Source organism: Dermacentor albipictus, chromosome 7 (genome assembly GCF_038994185.2).
Source record: "Dermacentor albipictus isolate Rhodes 1998 colony chromosome 7, USDA_Dalb.pri_finalv2, whole genome shotgun sequence".
NCBI classification, from domain to species: Eukaryota; Metazoa; Arthropoda; class Arachnida; order Ixodida; family Ixodidae; genus Dermacentor; species Dermacentor albipictus.
Genome location: NC_091827.1, coordinates 71553050 through 71574160, shown reverse-complemented (window position 1 = coordinate 71574160; position 21111 = coordinate 71553050). Strand labels below are relative to the sequence as shown.

Here is a 21111-nt window from a genome sequence, read left to right as displayed (position 1 = left end):
AATACGCGGCCACGGTCACTGAGGACTTCACGAGGAGGACCGTGTAGAGCACCGCGAAGAGGCGACGTCCTGTGCTGTCGCCGCGGGAAGAGCAGCGGTTTCGGCGTATCGTGTAAGGTGGTCGACAGCAATGATTGTCCATCGGTTGCCCGCCGTGGACAAAGGTAAAGGCCCATAAAGGTGAATTCCAACGCGGTCGAATAGGCGGTCTGGGCATGGAAGGGGCTGCAATCAACCAGCGGCAGGATGCCGTGTTTTTTTTTTTTTTTTTGTCGCTAACATTCGTGGCAGCCGCGAATGAACTTGCGGACAAAGCGAAACAATCCGCGCCAGTAGTATCTTTTCCTTAAGCGTTCCTTAAGCGAGCCTCAGTGCGCTCACGGTGGTGTCTTGAAGGCACCGCCGTGAGCACACTGCGGGTCGGAGTGAAAGGACGCGCAGATTGTAGAGAGCAGCGTTCTGGGCACAACTAGGCGCCATTTCCTACCATCTGGCGAGTACTTGCGCCGGTACATAAGGCCATCACGCATGCTGAAGTGCGAAGCTTGGCGTCGCAGTGTTCGAGTGGTATATATATATATATATATATATATATATATATATATATATATATATATATATATATATATATATATATATATATATATATATATATATATATATATATATATATATATATATATATATATATATATATATATCTTAGGAATCCAATAAACACGGACACCTAGGTTAACAGGGGGGGGAAGTTAGCTGAACCTCTAATTGAATATGAAAATACTAAATAAATTGTGATGAAAGTAGATGAAAAAATAGCAGCAGGTTGGACACGAACCTGTGCCTTCCAATTACCGCCTTCGCTGCTCTTACCATTTGAGCTACTGCGGCGCCGTTTTCCCACCCATATTCTGGCATATTTATGTCTTATCTGCTAGAAATAACCGTGGTAGACAAGCACGTACGTCAAAGCCAGCCAATAGGTCCGTGTTTATTCTAGTTAAGAAGTTCTCTGAGCGGGGCCTCATGGATAGTTTACGTGAGCAAACCTACTGTTGCGCGATTTTACTACATGAAGATGTTATGAAATAGAGGTCAGGCTATCTCTGTACCATGACCTAATATGGTGTTCGAACATTTCGACAAGGCCCTAACAAGGGAAAAAATGCTCCAGCGATGCTGATAAAATAAATTTGTGTATCTCAGACACCAAACAGATTTGAATTTCACTACATAAATGATTTTATACTGCATGATTTTACTCCGCTAAGCAGTTACCAGTATGTATCGCCGTGTAACATCATGCTTTTAGGTTTCTATCAACTTGAAAAGGAAAACGTTTTCCGCATTATTTCGGTTTGCTAAAAGAATCTGTCTTTGAAAAGGCGGTGTAACGCAATACTACATAACAACCTTGGAGAACTACAGGTTTCAGCCCATCAACGCCAATGCTAACTGTGCCTTCGTGGATGAATTTGACCGCTAGCAGAGAAAAACGGTAAACTGTTGTATCGAGCCGTGTTGTATCTAGCCACAGACAAACAAGCATCACTTCTGTTAAAAGGATCGCTCTGTCACATGCCTTGGGTTGCGAGGCCCTTCGACAGTGTGAACGGCTTCAACTGGAGCTCCTTATAGCACAGCCAGTCATCTACTTATACGCAGGCTGCGGGGACATTGCATAATTTTGTTTTGTTATTTGAGGTGCTACGAATAAGCGTCTCAGCTGACATGGGCGTAACATGAGCACAGTGCTCAATGCAAAGATATGCGCGCATTGGAACGCTGGGAAGTATGTGGCAGCTGTGGGCATGCGGTATGTCTCTGTGCGCTTTGCTTTTTGCAAGTTTTAGTTTTTTGTCCAGGCATTTTTTATTATCGGCGTCGTTTTGCTGCGCTGGGGCTTTCCCGCGAATTGCTTATAGTACCAGATCATTTTCTTGCTGATCTTCGGCGGAACCCTGTAGTAAGCTTGACCTTTCTTCGGCCCGACCCGTTAGAGTTTACATTAACCCGACGACCGTTTCTCCATTCGACAAAACATTTGACTCTGCCTGAATGCTTAAGGCTCGTGTAACATTAACCATACAGGTAAGTAGTACTTACGGGAGCAGAGCGATTAGACTCTGGCACTGCGGCAACAACGACGGCAGCGGGATCGGAAGAGACACTGCCACCGCCACCCCCACCGCCACCGCCACCGCTGCCTCCTCCGGAGGAGACATCTCCCTCGTTCTCTTGCGGGCTCACTTGAAGGAAAGAAGACATAAAGTTGGCCATATGCCTGTTGAAGAGCGCCTTCGTTACCATAGCGTTTCGCAAAAATTTCTTAAGAAGAACCTTCTATAAAATGCATTGTAGCGACAGGCCCATAAAAAGACAAGATACGTCTAGAAGAACCTTAAACGCTGGGCGCGTTGCCAAATCGACTCAGGCAAAAAGACACCGAAAACGATGCTCAGAGAACATCCACTAAGTACGCAGGGCGAATGGCGGACGAACAAGTGTATTTTGCTGTCGACACAATCCGCCAACATCCCACCAACCACATGCGCCAGAACACAGTCGTGGACACACAGTTCCCATGCCTTTTACAACACCCATGGCTACGTCACAGGGTCGAATCCCGGCCACGGTGGCCGTATTGCGATGGAGACGAAATGGGGAAGCACCCGTGTACTTAGACTTAGGTTCAGGTTAAGGAACCGCAGGTGTTTTTTTTTCTTTTCAATAGAATAAGCGCCAAAAAGTGACAGCACACAAGACGAAAAACAGACAGGACAAGGCCCGCAACGTGTTTTACTGTTTTAACCGCAGGTGGTCCAAATTATTCCGGAGTCCGCCACTACGACGTGCCTCATAATCAGATACTGGCTTAGGCACGTAAAACCGCGTAACTTGTATTACACAGTGCCACACACAGAGCAGTGAAACCTAATATCTTAACAAACGTTACAGGTGGAAACACTTCCTTTTAGTTAGGGCGAGTGATGATACGCTGACGCATGTCATTTTGTATCGTGATCAGGCTGATGTGTTTAATAAGACCTTGCGGGCTTATGTCAACGATAAGGCTAGCTTACGCCAGCATGTGTCCGGCGCATTTCGTGCATCTTGCGTAGGCGAATTTTTTGTTTATTTTCATCTTAGTCAGTGTTGCGGTTGTCCTGTAGCTAGTTCTGTTTTTCTCATATAATGTTGCTCAACAAAATAGCGCAACTTTTCTAGAGAAATTTTCGCGCAGCACTCGTTCTGCTTCGATGAAAATAATTTGTGGCACTGAAATCTGTCGAGATTCCTTCTGCTTGCGATATCAAACTTTATTTCGACTTTTGAACACACGTCCCATGTTCGCAGCTCACGACATGTTAAGTTTAGCGGGAAGACGATGATCAGTAGGCATGCTTGTTAGGACTTGACAGGGTTGTCTTTCAGCGGCCGCGTACGAACCAGGTATGACACTTGCGGGGGCACTTTAGTGGTCAGTGCGAAATTATCAAGGCGACAGGTGCGGTTGCACGCGATTTCGAAGACCGTGTGCGGAATGGTGACACCATGCGTAAGCGTGACGTCTGGGATTGGAGTAACCACATAGTCACGATGAGGCACAGCCGGCGAGGGGCACAACTAGGCGTCTGCCACAGCTTTGGGTTGCTGAAGAATGAAGTGAATGCAACTGAAGTGGCTCCGAGACGGGTCACTGGCATCAGAGAGAAGAGGCAAGGCGGAGATAGCCGGTCTAACAGTCTACGAGAGCAGAATGGGCGGAAAAAAATCGAGACCAAGTAGGAGTTGGTGAGGGCATTGGGCTATGATGGTAAAAACGGACGGCAGTGTTGTCGATCAGCGATGGTGACCCGGGAGGCAGGGCGCAAGCCATTAGCCGCGAGTGTCCCTTACTCCGCGACTCTTAGACTTCAGTATGGCGCAGCTGGCGACGATAAATGGCGGCAATAATATACAAGTGCGCCCCAGTGTTGATCAACGAACTTAAATGATTCTCGTCAAAATAACGTCGAACATATCCTGCTTAGTAAGAAATGCCTAACGACGATTCGCTTCGAAATTCATCTCTCACAGCTCCGCTTCCAGCAGCTGCACCATCTAGTTTTCCGGTTTTGGGTGGGTCGAAGAGCCCGGAGAGGCAGTTGTGCAGAACGGGGGCGAACTACATTGACGGCGTAGTGGAGAAGTAGACCGGACGTTGCGGTGTCAAGCAACGGAAGACTGAGCGGCAGCCGACTTCTTTGACGTAGAGGAGGTGAACGAGAACGAACTGCTCCAGGTGCTGAAGCGGTCGGCGAAGGAAGAGCGCGTCGCAGAAGTCGAACGGCTCCGGCCATGGCGAGTCATGTGACCTATGCGTTTGCATTGGAGGCATATGGGCTTCGCGTCGAGAATGCGCCACTTATTCGAACGGGTTGTGTTGTCGAGAAGAGTGGCAAACGGAACGGGATGCGGGCAAGGGAGTACAACGGGGTTCAGCTGGGCAGAGTGGCCGCACAGACTCAAGGCCGAACTTTTCAAAATGTCGCCGGCGACCGTACGCATAAATCAGATCGTCGCCACAGGGGGATCACGTATTTGGGAGCAAGTGGCTGCCGATCATGGAGCTTCCAACTCACGACGAACCATGCAATTGAGGTTGTCGCATCAATAGAACTGGTGGAAGAGCTGCTCACGACACGAGGTCACAGCTGTGTTTGGAAGGCGCGTGAAATGCTGGTTGACTAGGTGGCTTTTCACTTGTTTGAGGTGGTGGAATTCTTTAAGGACGCTGTCAATGCTGGTAACCTTGTTGAATGCCAGTAAATTGAAGGCGTCATCAGCATACCCTTTGACGAAGTAAGCAACCTAATCCTGCTGGGACATGTTCTGATTAGCCTTGCGACAAAGAGCCAATACGTCGAGGATGTAAGGGGCGTAGGTCTCGGTTGACACTGTACCCAGGTAGCAAGAGCCTTCTTCGAAGCTACACGGCGATCAAGCGGATTACTTAAAAGATCACGGAGCTCTAGCTAAAGATGCTAGCTAGTGATCTCTTTCTCATGGGTCTGAAAACACATCCACGAGTGCGGCCGAGGTAATGACAACATTGCCGAGCATAAACGTCAGATCCCACCTGTTATTGGTACTGACTCCTCCATGTATGTTCATCGAATTCTCAGCATCGAGACCATCCATGCAGAACATTCCAGCATCCCGAGGATGTGAAACTGTGACGAAGGTAGCAGCCGCAGGCGGAGTGGCTGGCCTAGATGATCATGCATCACGAAGGGTCAAATGGGGATTGTGGACGTTGCAGGAGGCCCCACCTTCCTTTTTTTGAAGCGGCCGGGGAAAGTTATCTTTAACATATATTTACAGTGTTAGTGCAATCGCGATGAATGTGGCGTTCGACATAGATTAGCACCACTTCGTTTGCTTCCTCTTCACTGCAACCATGCATCGGCGGTATCTATCAATCTATCTATTTATACGCACACGCACGCACACACACCTGCCGATTCGTCATCTCCCTGGTATTTGGCAAAAACGCAGCCAACGATATCAAAGTTCGAGAGAGACGCATGCAGTGGTGGCTTCGTGGCTATGGCACTGACCCGCTGAGCACAAGACCCCGGGATCAAATCCAAGCCACGGCGCCCGCATTTTGATGGGGGCGGAATGCGAAAACACTCTTTTACTGTAAACTGGGTGCACGTTAATGAATACCAGGTGGGCTGGGCTAATCCGCAGGCGCCCACTAAAAACAGCGTCTTTCATTCGTATCCATATACACAGGGTTGCGCACCAAACACGCGGGCGGAGGGGATGACTAGACTACAAGTGAGTTTAGCGCGCAACCAAAATGACGAACATAAACAAAGTACCAACTCACCTAGCTTTCAGGTCTTCTTGCATGCTTTACAATCAAATCGTGGTTTTGGCACGTAGAGCCTCGGAATTAGTTACAAATCTGCTTTTTTTGAAACTCCAAGAGAGAGTGAAAAGAAAACATTACTTTAAAAACGCACACTCACCATCAACGCCGAAACCGATGAAATAAACGACCAGAAGGATGAGTACTCCGGCTACAAGGCACACGCAAATGGTGACTAACAACGTGCTGTCGCTAAGAGGGAGAGGAGAAAAAGAAGAAAGCAGTGTTTATTCAGAACTCACGCAATACATAATTGTCGATAGAGCTGAAGAAAACCTAGAGAAGTCTGAACGTGCAAAAACAAATTGTGAGGCTTGCAACTATAGCCAGTAATGTCAGACGTATGCGGCATTACTGGCTAGGTATGAAGCATAATACAGTAAACGTTTCCTGAAATGAAACAGTAAAACAGGAACATAACGTAGGGTCCAGGGACATCGGTACACATATTTTATGGGTGTAAACCTGTAATCGAAAACTTCCAACTCGGCTGCGTTGCGATGCAATGTTTAAAATGTCCAGTTTTCCCCTGGAGCTCAAGGGTTTGAATTCAACCTAGTGTACCTATATTCAGGAAAATGTTGACTATGTGCACAGACGTTCGAATACGTGAGAAAAAGCTACATTAAACACGATGCGCATGCAAAACACGTTGTTTTTTTTTTTGGCTGACGAAAACTTTCTAAACGGTGTCACCTAGTCTGAACATGGCCTGCGTTGACACCGTAAGGTTGCTCGTCAGTTCGCGATTCAGTTTGCACGAGTGAAGACTGCTGCGTTCATTCCTTTTAAAAGCACGGTGCAGACTAAAGTATGTGGCGTTAATAAATGGTTTAGGGTTAGAGTGGCACCTGTTTCGTTTCTGTGGTGCATTGCATGTTATGCGCACTGCGCAGGCGCCTCCATTCCTTGGTAGCGCAGCAGAGAAGACGAGGGATCAGCGTTTGGGCATTCCATTATCACTTAACGTGCTGAGTGTAAAATTGGATGGATGATGTCGTAAAAATATTTGGAGGAGGCTTAAGCTTCGCCTTTAATAGGTGAAAGCGGTAACATTCAACGACCCCTGACTGCTCCTCGCGGTTTCCGTCAACTTCAGCTTATGTAATCGTAATGGTTACCGGGGAACGCTGGCCGCGAACGCTCTGCACTAAGGCGAGATTTCTGGTACCAAGGCAGCCTCTTGTATGGACCGATCCTGAAGGTTGTGCCTCAAGAGTGCCAAAAAAATTACATCACTTTACGGTTTCTGCTATTGTTTCGAACCTTTAATATTTAAGTCTCAGTAGATTTAACATAAAAAGCATGCGCTGTCGATCTTTAGTCTCGTGACATTTGCTTGTGGGCTGCCATTCTCAAGACTCCCAGGAATAGCTTTGTCAAGACTGTAACACAAGGTATGAACAACTGTAATGATAGAATGGCGCTACAATGTAAACCGTATATACCGCATCTCATTAGCAAGGTTTGCCACAAACATATACTGAAACGTATAGGACAATTTTCGCTCGCGGCCAAACTCGCAGACGCCGACACCTCATTTTCTGCGACATGGGGCCCTTCACTTCCAGAGCGTTCCGCATCATCAATTAATCACCAAAGCTAATACTGTTGCGCCGTCTACTATGAGGAAATAAAACCACTTTCCGGGCTCTGTACCGTGTCTCCAGGCTTGCAGCGTCGAACCTAACAGTTCGTATAAATAATAACAGTAAACTAAACGGTAGCGTGGCGTGCCACGCTACGTTTCACCGCTTAGTGACAAAGCTTCGGTGCGTATGTATATGCGGCTCAAAGGAGGCCATGGAATTCGAGCCATAACACGGTAGTACACATGCTTGAGAGGGAGTCGTCGAGCTATGAATGCTCGCGCTAAGAGGTTCACTGGTGACGATTCCGTGCCACTCGTAAAGTAATCGCTGGAACGAACCGATCTAGCAGAGTTTCCCTAACATTACACCTACCACTAAAGCTTCGGTTTCAAAGCTTTAATTGTCCAGATTTTCGTTGACTTGAAAGTGTCCTCGCAGGGTACATGTGGGACCACTGCGGGTTTTCTCAGCAGCTCTAACCCAGAGTATATTTTGTATTATGCACGTGGATGACTAAAACAGACTTTAATCCAATGCGTCTAGCTCTCCAGCGCTGCAGACAAAGAGAGGCAGCGCGAGGTCGAAGTGTGCATTTCCGGCTGCTGCGGCTGCTTTTGAAACATAGAAGTTGGAAATCACAACGCAGCCCGAAGAAAAACAGAGTACAGTGCGCTAGATAGCCCGGCTGACGATCCTATAGCTGTACGGTCTGACAAAGAGCCCCGTCAGTGATCTGTTGTCCTGCGCCGCACCGACATTCTAAAACGGAAGGCTAGTTGGGTGCTGCTCCTTCTACTGTCTGGACATTCACCCCTCCCGCTCCCCCTTCTCCCACGTTTCATTCTTTCTCGTAGATACTTCCCTCGATTGGACAAGAACGGCGGAATGTGCGCGGATGATCATGATACGTAACAATTTAGTATTATTGCTTCCAAGGCTGCGATAGATACGGTGTGTGCAATTTCAAGTCGAATTCATCATGTCGCCGACATAACGCACGGGAAGCTGACTGCCATGCGCTCGCCTTTCTTTTCATAACGATGGCGGCAATGCCTTAGTCAAAAGCAGTATGTTGTCACTATCGTAGTATTCCCATGGGCTAAATGTGTATTGCTGGTACTTCACGCTGCTACTCTACACGATAAAGTGCAATTAGTGGAAAGAACAGTCCACTCAGATGTTCCTTGGTGGTTAAAGAGCACTCATTCGTTACCTGCATCAATGACCAACAGGGGTTTCTAGTAATAATTTCGGGGTATTGCTGGGCGGAATTGTATGGTTTTTTTATATTTGGAAGTGTTTTAGACACAAAGATAGTCTTGCATGACAAGGCTAAACCCAGAAATCCTCTTCTAGGCGTAGGCCCGGCCACTCCTGCATTGCACAACGGATGGGCGGCATATACAAAAGAAAAGGTTCAATTTTGCGATTGACAAAGACAGTGAGTACGTAATGAAAGCAATTGTATAAAGGTAACCAAAAAACTGAAAAAAAAGCATTCACTTTTCTGAACGACAATGCTGAAAGCACAATGTGGGTCACGATAGACATTATGTATGCACATATACATATATATATATATATATATATATATATATATATATATATATATATATATATATATATATATATATATATATATATATATATATATATATATATATATATATATATATATATATATATATATATATATATATATATATATATATATATATATATATATATATGTGTGTGTGTGTGTGTGTGTGTGTGTATATATATATATATATATATATATATATATATATATATATATATATATATATATATCATATCAATCAGGTTTCAAATCACACCATGACTGAGAAGTACGAGAATCCTTTCTTGTCCACAAATTTAACACTGTGTCATCCGGTATCAACAAGAGCGTAGGGAAAATGTCGTGCCTTTCTGCCATATATTGATGTGTATGTTCTTCTACAGAATTCACAAAACATGCCAAATCAGTTTTGCCATGTCGCAATTGATACTATTCTGTATTTCATGTGCAATCATCGTGACACCTTAATGATATTTAATGCATATAATTTATCGTGCTTAAGTTATATTTGCTGCTGTGCTTTTGTTCTTTTAGTATTGTGTGCACGTGCGTGTACTGCTGATTATGCCCACGGGCCCATGCGCATAAACGCAACTGCGCGCTTGTATCTGTGTTTATTCTGACGAAGGCCGTGCCATGGCCGAAACCTTAAAAACATTAAAGATACAAATTTCGTAAATGTGCAACTTCGTTTCTTCAACTCCCTATGCACCGGACCTACAAAACATTTCTTTGCGTTATATATATGCCAGGTGTGCATTTGTAAGTTTGATAACATTCACAGAGATATCCTGTTGCAGGTCACAGAATTGTCGTCCTTGAACTGGATGATTCCGAGTGGCCAGAATTACTCGTACGAGAAATAGAAACACATAATAGACTAATTAACGGAAATCTACTAATTATCTTTTGAATTTATCTTATTGCACGTACCACAATTTACGAATTGTAGCCGGTGAGATTGGAAGACGTATCCGCTTGGAATGATTTTCCAGAAAGACGCCAGTTGTAAGCCGAGCGCGATCAAGCATGTCGTAAAAATCCAACGTTTTATTTATGAAACGCTGTTTTATGCACTGAAGCACGAAATGAACTGAAGCACCCGTGTATTTCTTTTCACAATTTGTGAAATAATGTCGTGAAGATTTGTCATCCTGGAATTTTAGTAGCACGGCGTACATATGGTCCAGCCTTGACGTTTATTGCCGCACTACATAATTTTGTTTAGGTTAGTATAACGATTTCACCTTTGTTCCTCTATTGCGCGCTCAAGAGGACTTTGAAAGCGCCGACACGGACAGCATTTGCAGTGGAATGCACGGAAGCAGGATACAAACACACTGCTTGCTTACCTTCTGTCTTCTGCGAAAAAGAAATGAAGAGCGAATTTTCGATATAGCTGTTGAAGGAAGTTAGGGAGTTTAACAAGCAGCGCATTAAGGTTAGTTTATGCTATCGGCTTTGCCAAGAAAGATGCAGCGTCGAGCTGCACTTACGAGTACGTCCAGTGGCGTCGACGTTACACTAACACGCGCAAGGCGCCTGCGTGCACAATTTCTCAAAGCTTGATAACTGGGAAGCACTAATACCTATGACTCCCGTACTCGACACATTGACGGAGATATTTGTCGGGACGCATGACCATTCGAATTTTTTCAGAACGAAATAGAAACTGTCATATTGAATCGGACCATCGTATTCTAGGAATGAGTATCATACTTTTTCCGAGATATTCGATTACAGTTCAGTATTTAGAGCTGCTGTTCTACGGTGAGCACTGAATGGTAACCAGGAAAGTGCCAAGCTAATTTTGGCTGTTTGACAAGCTGCTCAGTGTAAAGGTTCTCTACGTTTGATTGCAAGTAACGACAAAGTAGACGATGCGTCTTACGCCCTAATCTCGCGATGTTCCTTTTCCTAAATTTACGGGCAGAATAATACCTAGCATTCGGAATCAACATTCGTATTCCGGACATTAAAGCAATATTTCTTCGAAAATATTCCGAAACGTCACTATATTCCTCATAATTTTTGTTGCATATGAACAATGAGCACTATCTCCAAGCTCAGCAAATTCTATATCCTCCTTGTTGTTTCATAGACCTTGTGGGCATTTTCCGCACATTGTAATCTATTTGTCCATTTCATACATTCAGCACACACGAATTTGAGCAAGAACACGGGAAGCAAGGGAGAATACGAATGATTCAAAACGTAGCAGCGCTGACTTAGACGAGGATACAAACCAAGGAATAGGCCAGCCTGTGACGTTAAAAAGGTAGGAGCAGAACGCCGGCTTTGTTCTAAAATATGCATTTCTAAAAGCTATGGAATACATATTCAGTAAAAGAAATAAACACTGCGATTTTCAATGTGCAACTGATTCAGCAAATTTCAAATTGAGATAGGGAAACTAAGCCCAGATAATAAGTTCGCTTAACGGACTGTTTTCCTTGCAACAATTATTCAGACAATCGGATCCAAACTAGCATAGTCGCTGTCGCCATACTTTTGTGTAGATAGCAGGCACGTACCCAGGGGGGGGGGGGGGGGGCCCGGGCCCCAAAAATCAAGTGGCATACCCCCCCCCTCCCCACCCACGCCACCACTCCTCACACATTCCTGAAGCGGCGCCAGATCAATGTTGAGACTTGGTCATCGGTCAGCATTATGCTGCCTTTTTCACTCCTTTTAGATGGCGGTAGTTATCGGCATCTCTTGTAATGTGAAGGACAATTTTCTCATAGATTCCGCACCCGCGCGATTAACTCGAGATGCATTCAGTTGTCACCATCTATTCAACCATCACGCGCATAGCTGTTGCTTTTGTTAGTTCAACCTTCTTTGTTTAGGCTGATCCTGGGACCAGGAGAGGGATGCGGCTGTTACGCAGCTGGTCTGTACTCTCATGGAACGAGTTGCGGCCACGGAGAAAACGCCAATTGCGTTAAGCTTTCCCTTTGCTTCACTATTTCCTTGAGTTACGGCTCGCCGCGACGCTCGCAGGTGCCCGGAACCATATACACGTGATATGGGTTAGATAAGGTGGGAAATAAAATAATGTGAAAGAACGTCCGTCATGAAACCCTGCAATAACCCTTAAGCCCATAAGCAAGATGACTGTCGCCTGTTACCTCGTCTGTTTTTCCCTAATACTATAGGAAATTTTCGTGCCAAATTGGAAACTGGAAACAAAAATCGCAAGGAGTTGAGAAATTAAGCGATCTACTAAGAGAGAGAGCCAAGGCAACAACCAAACTGCAAGCAAAAGCGAATAATAAAAAAGCTAACCGTTGTATATGAGAATATTTATGGATCAACATCTTTTTATTTAGAAAGGAAGTAGAGAAAACGCCGCCGGAAGTGGAGAACAATTACTTGTTTAGAATGACACTTCTACAGTTATCGGTCGAACCGCCTCACGTAGCCACTTCTCTGCTGTGCTTATGTGAGTGTTTTTTAACCTTTCGCGGTGAGCGCAGTACGTCTAGAATCGCAGAGTCCTGCGCTCTACGCGGTTCTATGGGAATGGCGGCCGCACAGCGTTACGCAATTCACGGAACTGTCAAAACTGATCAACAAGGCAAAAATAACTGATATTCGAAATTATAACATGAGAAAGACTGAAGAAGCCGTAAAAAATTGAACGCAGCCTGAAATCAGTAAAAAAGAAACCTGGCATAGGACAAACCATGATGTATGCACTAAAAGATAAGAAGGATAATATCATCAGCAATCTCGAAGATATAGTAAAAGCAGCGGAAAAATTCTAAGCTGACCTGTATATAGTACCCAGAGGAGTCATGATACCTCACTTAGAAACAGTAATGAAAAGGATACAGAAATTTTCCTATAACTAGCGATGAGGTCAGAAGGGTCCTGCAAGACATGAAACGATGAAGAGTGGGAGGAGAAGGTGGAATAACTATCGATTTATTCAAAGATGGAGGCGACATAATGTTTGGAAAGCTGGCGGCTCTTTATACGAAGTGTCTATCGACTGCAAGGGTCCCAGAAAACTGGAAGAATGCAGACATTATACTAATCCACAAAAAAGGAAACATTAAAGAATTGAAAAATTACAGGACCTTTAGCTTGCTCCCAGTATTATATAAAACATTTACCAAAATAATCTCCTATGGAATAAGAGCAACACTCGATTTTGTCAACCAAGGGAACAGGCTGGCTTCTGGAAGAGATACTTTACAATGGATCACATCCATGTCATCAATCAGATTATCGCGAAATTTGCAGAGTACAATAAGCCTCTCTATGTGGCTTATATAGATTACGAAAATGCATTTGATTCAGTAGAGATACCAGCATTCATAGAGGCACTACGTAATCAAGGAGTACAGAACGCTTACGTAAAAAGCTTGGAAAATATTGCTGCATGCGTGTGGTATTTGTTTGTTTGAACGAGGCGCGTGGGGGCCATCGCTCCAGAAAAGAGGAGGAAGAATGAACTGGGCTCGCGCTGTGAATCTGACCGATCTTCGCTGCAACCGTTGTTGTAAATATAATATGTAAATAGTTTCTCGTCTTACTGACTCATCCTTCGTGTAAGAATATCTACAGAGGTTCTACAGCTACCTTAATTCTACACAAGAAAAGCAGGGAGATACCTATAGAGAAAGGGGTCATACAGGGAGACACAATTTCTCCAAAGCCATTCACTGCATGCTTAGAAGAATTCAAGCCAATAAAGTGGGAAGGCTTAGGAGTAAAGATCGACGGCAAAACTCTCGGCAGCCTTCGGTTTGTTGATGACATTGTTCTATTCAAGAACAATGCAGACGAGTTACAACAAATGATTGGAGACCTTAACGGAGAGAGTGTAAGAGTGGGGTTGAATATTAATATGCAGAAGATGAAGATAATGATAAATAGCCGGGCAATGGAACAAGAGATCAGGATCGCCAGTCGGCCACTAGAGACTGTGAAGGAGTACGTTCACCTAGGTCAATTAATCACAGGGAACGCTGATGATGAGAAGAAAATTCACAGAATAAAAATAAGTTGGATCGCATACGGCAGGCATTGCCAGCTCCTGACTAGAAGCTTACCATTGTTATTGAAAAGTAAGGTGTGCATGCAATCAGTGCATTTTGCCAGAGCTGACATATGGGGCAGAGACATGAGAGCAAGTTAAGGACCACGCAAAGAGCGATCGAACGAAGATTGCTGGGATAACGTTAAGAGAGAGAAAGAGAGCGGTTTGGATCAGAGAGCGAACGGGTATAGACGATATTTTAATTGACATGAAGAGGAAAAAATGTAGCTGGGCAGGTCATCTAATGCGGCGGTTAGATAACCGTTGGACTATTAGGGTTACAGAATGGGTACCAAGAGAAGGAAAACGCAATCGAGGACGACAAAACACTGGGTGGAGCGATGAAATTAGGAAATTCGCGGGCGCTAGTTGGAATCGGTTTGCGCAGGACAGGGGTAATTCGAGATCGCAGGGAGAGGCCTTCGTCCTGCAGTGGACATAAAACATGATGATGATGATGATGATTATGATGATGATGATGATGATGATGATGGAGGTGTTGGGCCCCCCCCCCGAAAAAAAATCCTGGGTACGTGCCTGGTAGATAGCATTATAGGAACTCTTGTGGCTCCAATCGCTGCAGATGAAAGTGAGAAGCGTAGAATGCATTCAACAAGCATAAGACAGAAGAGCGATACACTCATAGGGCCCGCTTCCTCGCAAAGCGCACACGCATAGCGTGCTACACTTTCAACTCCTGTGGACGAGCACTGGCCCACCATTTCAACCCGCCCCCTTACCTTGGCCCTGCTCGGTTGTTACAACTGCAGAGAAAGAAATGAGAGAGAAATTGCGAAGGTTTAAAACAGGCCAATTGGCAGCGAAATGAAACAGCGGGTACGCAATGCAGAAATCATGGATTCACTTACATGACGCGTCGGACTCCAGCCCGGACATTTCGCCAGATGGGTACATACTTAATTTTGGCTGTTTGAAAAGCTTCTCGGTGTAAAGATTCTCTACGTTTGATTGCAAGTAACGACAAAGTAGACGATGCGTCTTACGCCCTAATCTCGCGATGTTCCTCTTCCTAAATTTACGGGCAGAATGATACCTAGCATTCCGAATCAACATTCGTATTCCGGATATTAAAGCAATATTTCTTCGAAAATATTCCGAAACGTCACTATATTCCTCATAATTTTTGTTGCATATGAACAATGAGCACTATCTCCAAGCTCAGCAAATTCTATATCCTCCTTGTTGTTACATAGACCTTGCGGCCATTGTCCGCGCATTGTAATCTATTTGTCCGTTTCATACATTCAGTACACACGAATTTGAGCAAGAACACGGGAAGCAAGGGAGAATACGAATGATTCAAAACGTAGCAGCGCTGACTTAGACGAGGATACAAACCAAGGAATAGGCGAGCCTGTGACGTTAAAAAGGTAGAAGCAGAACGCCGGCTTTGTTCTACAATATGCATTTCTAAAAGCCATGGAATACATATTCGGTAAAAGAAATAAACACTGCGATTTTCAATGTGCAACTGATTCAGCAAATTTCAAACTGAGATAGGAAAACTAAGCCCAGATAATAAGTTGGCTTAAGGGACTGTTTTCCTTGCAACAATTATTCAAACAATCGGATCCAAACTAGCATAGTCGCTGTCGCCATACTTTTGTGTAGATAGCATTTTAGGAACTCTTGTGGCTCCAATCGCTGCAGATGAAAGTGAGAAGCGTAGAATGCATTCAGCAAGCATAAGACAGAAGAGCGATACACGCATAGCGCCCACTTCCTCGCAAAGCGCGCACGCATAGCGTGCTACACTTTCAACTCCTGTGGACGAGCACTGGCCTGCCATTTCAACCCGGCCCCTTACCTTGGCTCTGCTCGGTTGTTACAACTGCAGAGAAAGAAATGAGAGAGAAATTGCGAAGGTTTAAAACAGGCCAATTGGCAGCGAAATGAAGCAGCGGGTACGCAATGCAGAAATCATGGATTCACTTACATGACGCGTCGGACTCCAGCCCGTACATTTCGCCAGATGGGTACATACTTGACTCCCACGTTTCTGTAAGGAGAGAAGGAGGTAGAAACGCCATCCGGTGTCCTGCACTAACCTTAATCTTAACCAATTTTGCAGTTTGGAGGACGTTCGACCCTCCCAATTAGTTCTTCAGGTATCGCTAGAAAGACTAGTTGCGGCACCATTCACTCAAATGTTTTAATGACTAAGGAGCAAAGAACACCTGGTATTATTTATCAACGTTTGCGAAATGCTTACAAACTGTCGGTGGTAATGTTTTACAGTGATAAATTGTGTGAGATATATTATGTAAAATCCGCAGTAGTTGCTCAGTGGCTATGGTGTTGGCCTGCTAAGCACTAGGCCGCGGGATCGAATCCCGGCGACGGCGGCCGCATTTGGATGGAGGCGAAATGCGAAAACACCCGTGTACTCAGATTTAATGGCACGTTAAAGATCCCCAAGTGGTCAAAATTTCCCAAGTCCTCCGCTACGGCGTGCCTCGTAATCAGAAAGTGGTTTGGGCACGTAACACCCCATCATTTTTGTTATATTATGTAAACAATTTAGTGACACATCATATAAGCAAAGTCACGTTCACTTCAAATCGCTACTGGCCGCCCTGAGAGTAGTGTTGCTTAGGTTAAATGCGATGTACACCGCCTCACAGCGTCGTCTCACTTTGGTATGGTACTCGCCTGCTAAGATCGCTCATGAACATGGCGCTATCCTGACGACGCAGGGACACCGACATAAGGACGAAGAAAGAATCATATCGATAGGAAGGCAAAGATGATATTACAACGGCGGAATGACTATACGGCGACGATTCTAAAATGATGAGGATACTATAAAGAAGACACCCTGACGACAGCATTACGTCAACGGTATGACAGCAAGTGCCTGACGATGCTGGAATGTCGACGATGGCATGACCACGACGGCACGACGACAATGGTGTTAGAGCATGATGGCTAATGTATGCCGGTGATGACATGACAAAGGCAGCATAATCACAATTGACTGATTACAGCATGATTAAGGCAGAATGAAGAAGTAATGACGTCTGAGGAACGATGAAAGCGATAAGCCGACGACGGCATAACGAATGCGTTCACTTTTATGAAGTGATGACGATACTGTAACGACAGCGTGAAGACGAAGGCATGAAGGCTGCGCTATGTCGACGGCAGTGTGGTGACAACGAGGTGCCGCCGACTGCATCAATAGTCGGACGACGACGTTCAAATGCCGCAGATGAAACGGCCGCTAGAGCACCATAATGACGTCGTGACAATGTGTGCACGGCGACTATATGACGACGAAAGCGTGACAAGGAGATAACCTGAGTCGGATGACAAAACTGAAGCGACGATGTAACGGGCACGACAGCATCACCACCAGAAGCACATACCTAGTTGTCCAAGCTACTATACAACATAGGCCATTGAGACCGCGTGGAAGACACCACGACAACCCCAAGACGAGAGTTCGGTGACGAAGCTGAATGGGGGAGAGTCGGATGACAAAGTTAAAATGACGACGATGCATCAACCCCAAAGGCATCGCTCTGATGGTGCGACGGCAAATGCATGACTATAAGATGACTTTATCACGACCATTACATGAGAATGGGATGATCACTGTCAGATAATGAGTGCAATGACCATGATGGCGTGACGACGACTGTATCACGACCACTTTAGGGCAACGACGACATGATTAAAGCAGGATGGCCAAGCTTGATTCACGACGATGGGACGACCACGACAGCATCACGCCAATTGTATGACAGCGAAAGCATGCCGACGATTGTCAAAAGTTCAAGTTTATGCTGGAAGGTTCGCTTGGCTAAAAGCCATAAAACTGCTTGATGGGGCCCAGGTGACCGTTACATGGCAGCGGCTATACAAGGTGCACAGGTAAAGAACGGAGATACACGGTTACAAAGGCAAAAATGAAAAACGTGCAGATTACAATGCATAATATAACATATTCATATATTACACAAATGCACTTGAATTAGTGTGCACATGAAAATGCATATGCGAATTGCAACACATAGTACCACATACTTATCACTCACACAGACACACTAAAAATGCTGCGAAAAAATTATTGCTTTTAATTACTGATTTGCAAGCAGCATATATATTATATATAGTCGATATTTATAGATACTGAATGCTTTACTAGCACATAATGGAACAAAAGAAAGAACGTAACTGTTTTTGCTGCAACACTACAACTGGTTGTGTTTTAATACGTGTTTAGTGTTGTTGGGACGTTGTATGCCAAAGTTTGATACTTATAAGTTGTACGAAATGGAGGTGTAGACCATATATGGGTGTTTCTTGTAGGTACTGTAATAACACGAAGCTCTAGACATGATAATGCTGTAATGAAGTCCGAGAGTTCTCTGTTTGAAAAGCAGAGTGTGTTCAACAAACGGTATCAGTAAATGCTGTCAACCCGAACTATACTGAACCTTTCAAACAATTTGCAAGTGGTTGCCAGACGTTCAATGCGTCCAATGTAGCGAATTATCCTTTTTTGTGGAACAAGTATTTTATTTATGTTTGTTTCTGTTGTTGTGCCCCAAATCAACGTACAATAATTCAAATGTGAGTTAAATAATGCGTGATATATTTGAAGTTTAACCTTGAGTGACGATAATCGCGCGAGCACAAAGACACGGCGAGAGTCGGACGGCCAAGCTGGAACGACGACGATGGCATCAAGATGAAGGTATGACAACGCCATGCATGACGACTGTATTACGGCGATGGCGCGATGACAAAGATATGATGAGAGTCGGGTGAAAAAGCTAGAATGACGGAGATACCACGAACAGGACGACATCACGACCACCAACACCTGCCTAGCGGTCAAATTTATTAGACTAAATATGCCACTGAATACGACATCGAAGGCCTGACCATGACGGCATGACGAGAGTCCCGTGACGAAGCTGGAATGACGACGATGGAACGACCCCAATGGCATCAGGAAAAACTGGCTCATACACAGTCGTCCAAGCTGTCCGACAACCCATGCGACTGGGTCGCTGTAAGAGACTAGTCTAGACTAGACTAAATTAGACTACACTAGGCTAGACAAGAGAAGACAAGACAGACAGACAGACAGACAGACAGACAGACAGACAGACGGACGGACGGACGGACGGACGGACGGACGGACGGACGGACGGACAGACAGACAGACAGACAGACAGACAGACAGACAGACAGACAGACAGACAGACAGACAGACAGACAGACAGATAGATAGATAGATAGATAGATAGATAGATAGATAGATAGATAGATAGATAGATAGATAGATAGATAGATAGATAGATAGATAGATAGATAGATAGATAGACAGACAGACAGACAGACAGACAGATAGACAGATAGACAGATAGACAGATAGACAGACAGACAGATAGATAGATAGATAGATAGATAGATAGATAGATAGATAGATAGATAGATAGATAGATAGATAGATAGATAGATAGATAGATAGATAGATAGATAGATAGATAGATAGATAGATAGATAGATAGATAGATAGATAGATAGATAGATAGATAGATAGATAGATAGATAGATAGATAGATAGATAGATTCAAAACAAATGGGCAGGGAATGTCAATCGCATTAAAACGCACAGATGCTAATGCAACATCTGAGCGACTGTGACCGCATAGCGTCACGGCTTCGTATCATGATCAGATCGATGCATCAAAGTTCACATGAACATTATCCTACTCACTTAGACCTTCATGAACTATTTCGGTGGTATGTTACTCTGATATGCTCCTTACGTTGACTGTTCGTTCGATTTAAATCCAATGATTATGATTATGCATGAGGCATAAACATAATACATAAACATAAACATAAAGTATATGTGCCTACCACAGATGGGTATTACGCAACGCGGTCACCTCGACGCTCACAGTGCGTCAAAAGCGCCTCTATGGTTTCATCGTTCTTGGTGTCTCCTTCACATAAGAACCTATTTAGGTGAGGGTAATGTGCTCTAGTATCACTATCACCCCGCCCACGCATTTGATGGCACAGCATGCGGTATCAGCTCACCGGGAGTTGTGTGACATTCTGAACTTGTCTCTAGACACTTTAAGAGAACTTATGGGGACATAGGGGAAAAATCCTACAGAGACCTACACACTACTTCGCTTGACCTGATAATACGTCTCGAAGAGCACAGACAATTTATGTCTAGCCATTTAAATATGCGGATTATTCTGGTGGAAGAAGTGATAGATGCGGCACAAGACGGCTTAAGCGGCTGAATATGGCTTTGAATCGCCATAATAGGCGACGTTTCCAGTTGGAGGGCAAGGAGACCTTATTTCGCCTCAGGTGCGCTAAGAGATGACAGCAAAATAGTATTAAACGTTTTAGCCCTGAATAACAGCCGGAATAATACAGTCCCACACTTAGTGTTGTCTCTAGATAAACAATTTTGAATTACAAAATGTTCACGAAAAGCCGGTCCAATTGTGCGGCGTCGGAGCTGCAAGCGCGTCAAATGCCCGAAGTCTTCTCGGTGTTCTTGCTGCTGGTATGCCGACCATCCGTCCCGAACACAAAGCACGTAGCATAAGTCAGCCATCATTGAAACTACTACACGCCGAACAACCAGCGAAAGGTTTAAGGGTTGATAATACCTTGCGCGTGCCAGACGTGTGTTTCGTAATGAATGTCGCTGATACTCACCCATGACGTGTGTTTCTTGACGAGACCGGAACGCAGAGGAGAGAGGGTCGACCACTAAGGATCCAAGGACGACTAAGGACTACCAGGACCGCAGGAACCTCAAGAGCAGCAGCAGAAGCAGACACGGCAGTTGCAGTCTTGCAGTCAGGATTCTCAATATACCAGAAACACGAAGCTTTGATTTGAGGCCTAACAGGAAACACGAAGCGCACCGTCACAAACCCCTGCTGGCGTCTTC

At 44.7% G+C, this 21111-nt stretch overlaps 1 protein-coding gene across 1 annotated transcript in view; it reads right to left on the bottom strand.

Annotated features, from left to right (window-relative positions):
- Nucleotides 1–21111, bottom strand: part of LOC135919711 (uncharacterized) — a 58987-nt gene extending 37876 nt beyond the window's left edge. The window contains exons 1-7 of the mRNA XM_070522386.1: nt 20874–21111; nt 16105–16167; nt 15976–15999; nt 14888–14911; nt 10447–10456; nt 6021–6112; nt 2104–2246 (exon numbers count right to left, since the gene is read on the bottom strand). Coding sequence (XP_070378487.1) covers nt 2104–2246; nt 6021–6112; nt 10447–10456; nt 14888–14911; nt 15976–15999; nt 16105–16167; nt 20874–20877 — 360 coding nt within the window. The 5' untranslated portion in view covers nt 20878–21111. The remainder of the gene's footprint in view (nt 1–2103; nt 2247–6020; nt 6113–10446; nt 10457–14887; nt 14912–15975; nt 16000–16104; nt 16168–20873) is intronic.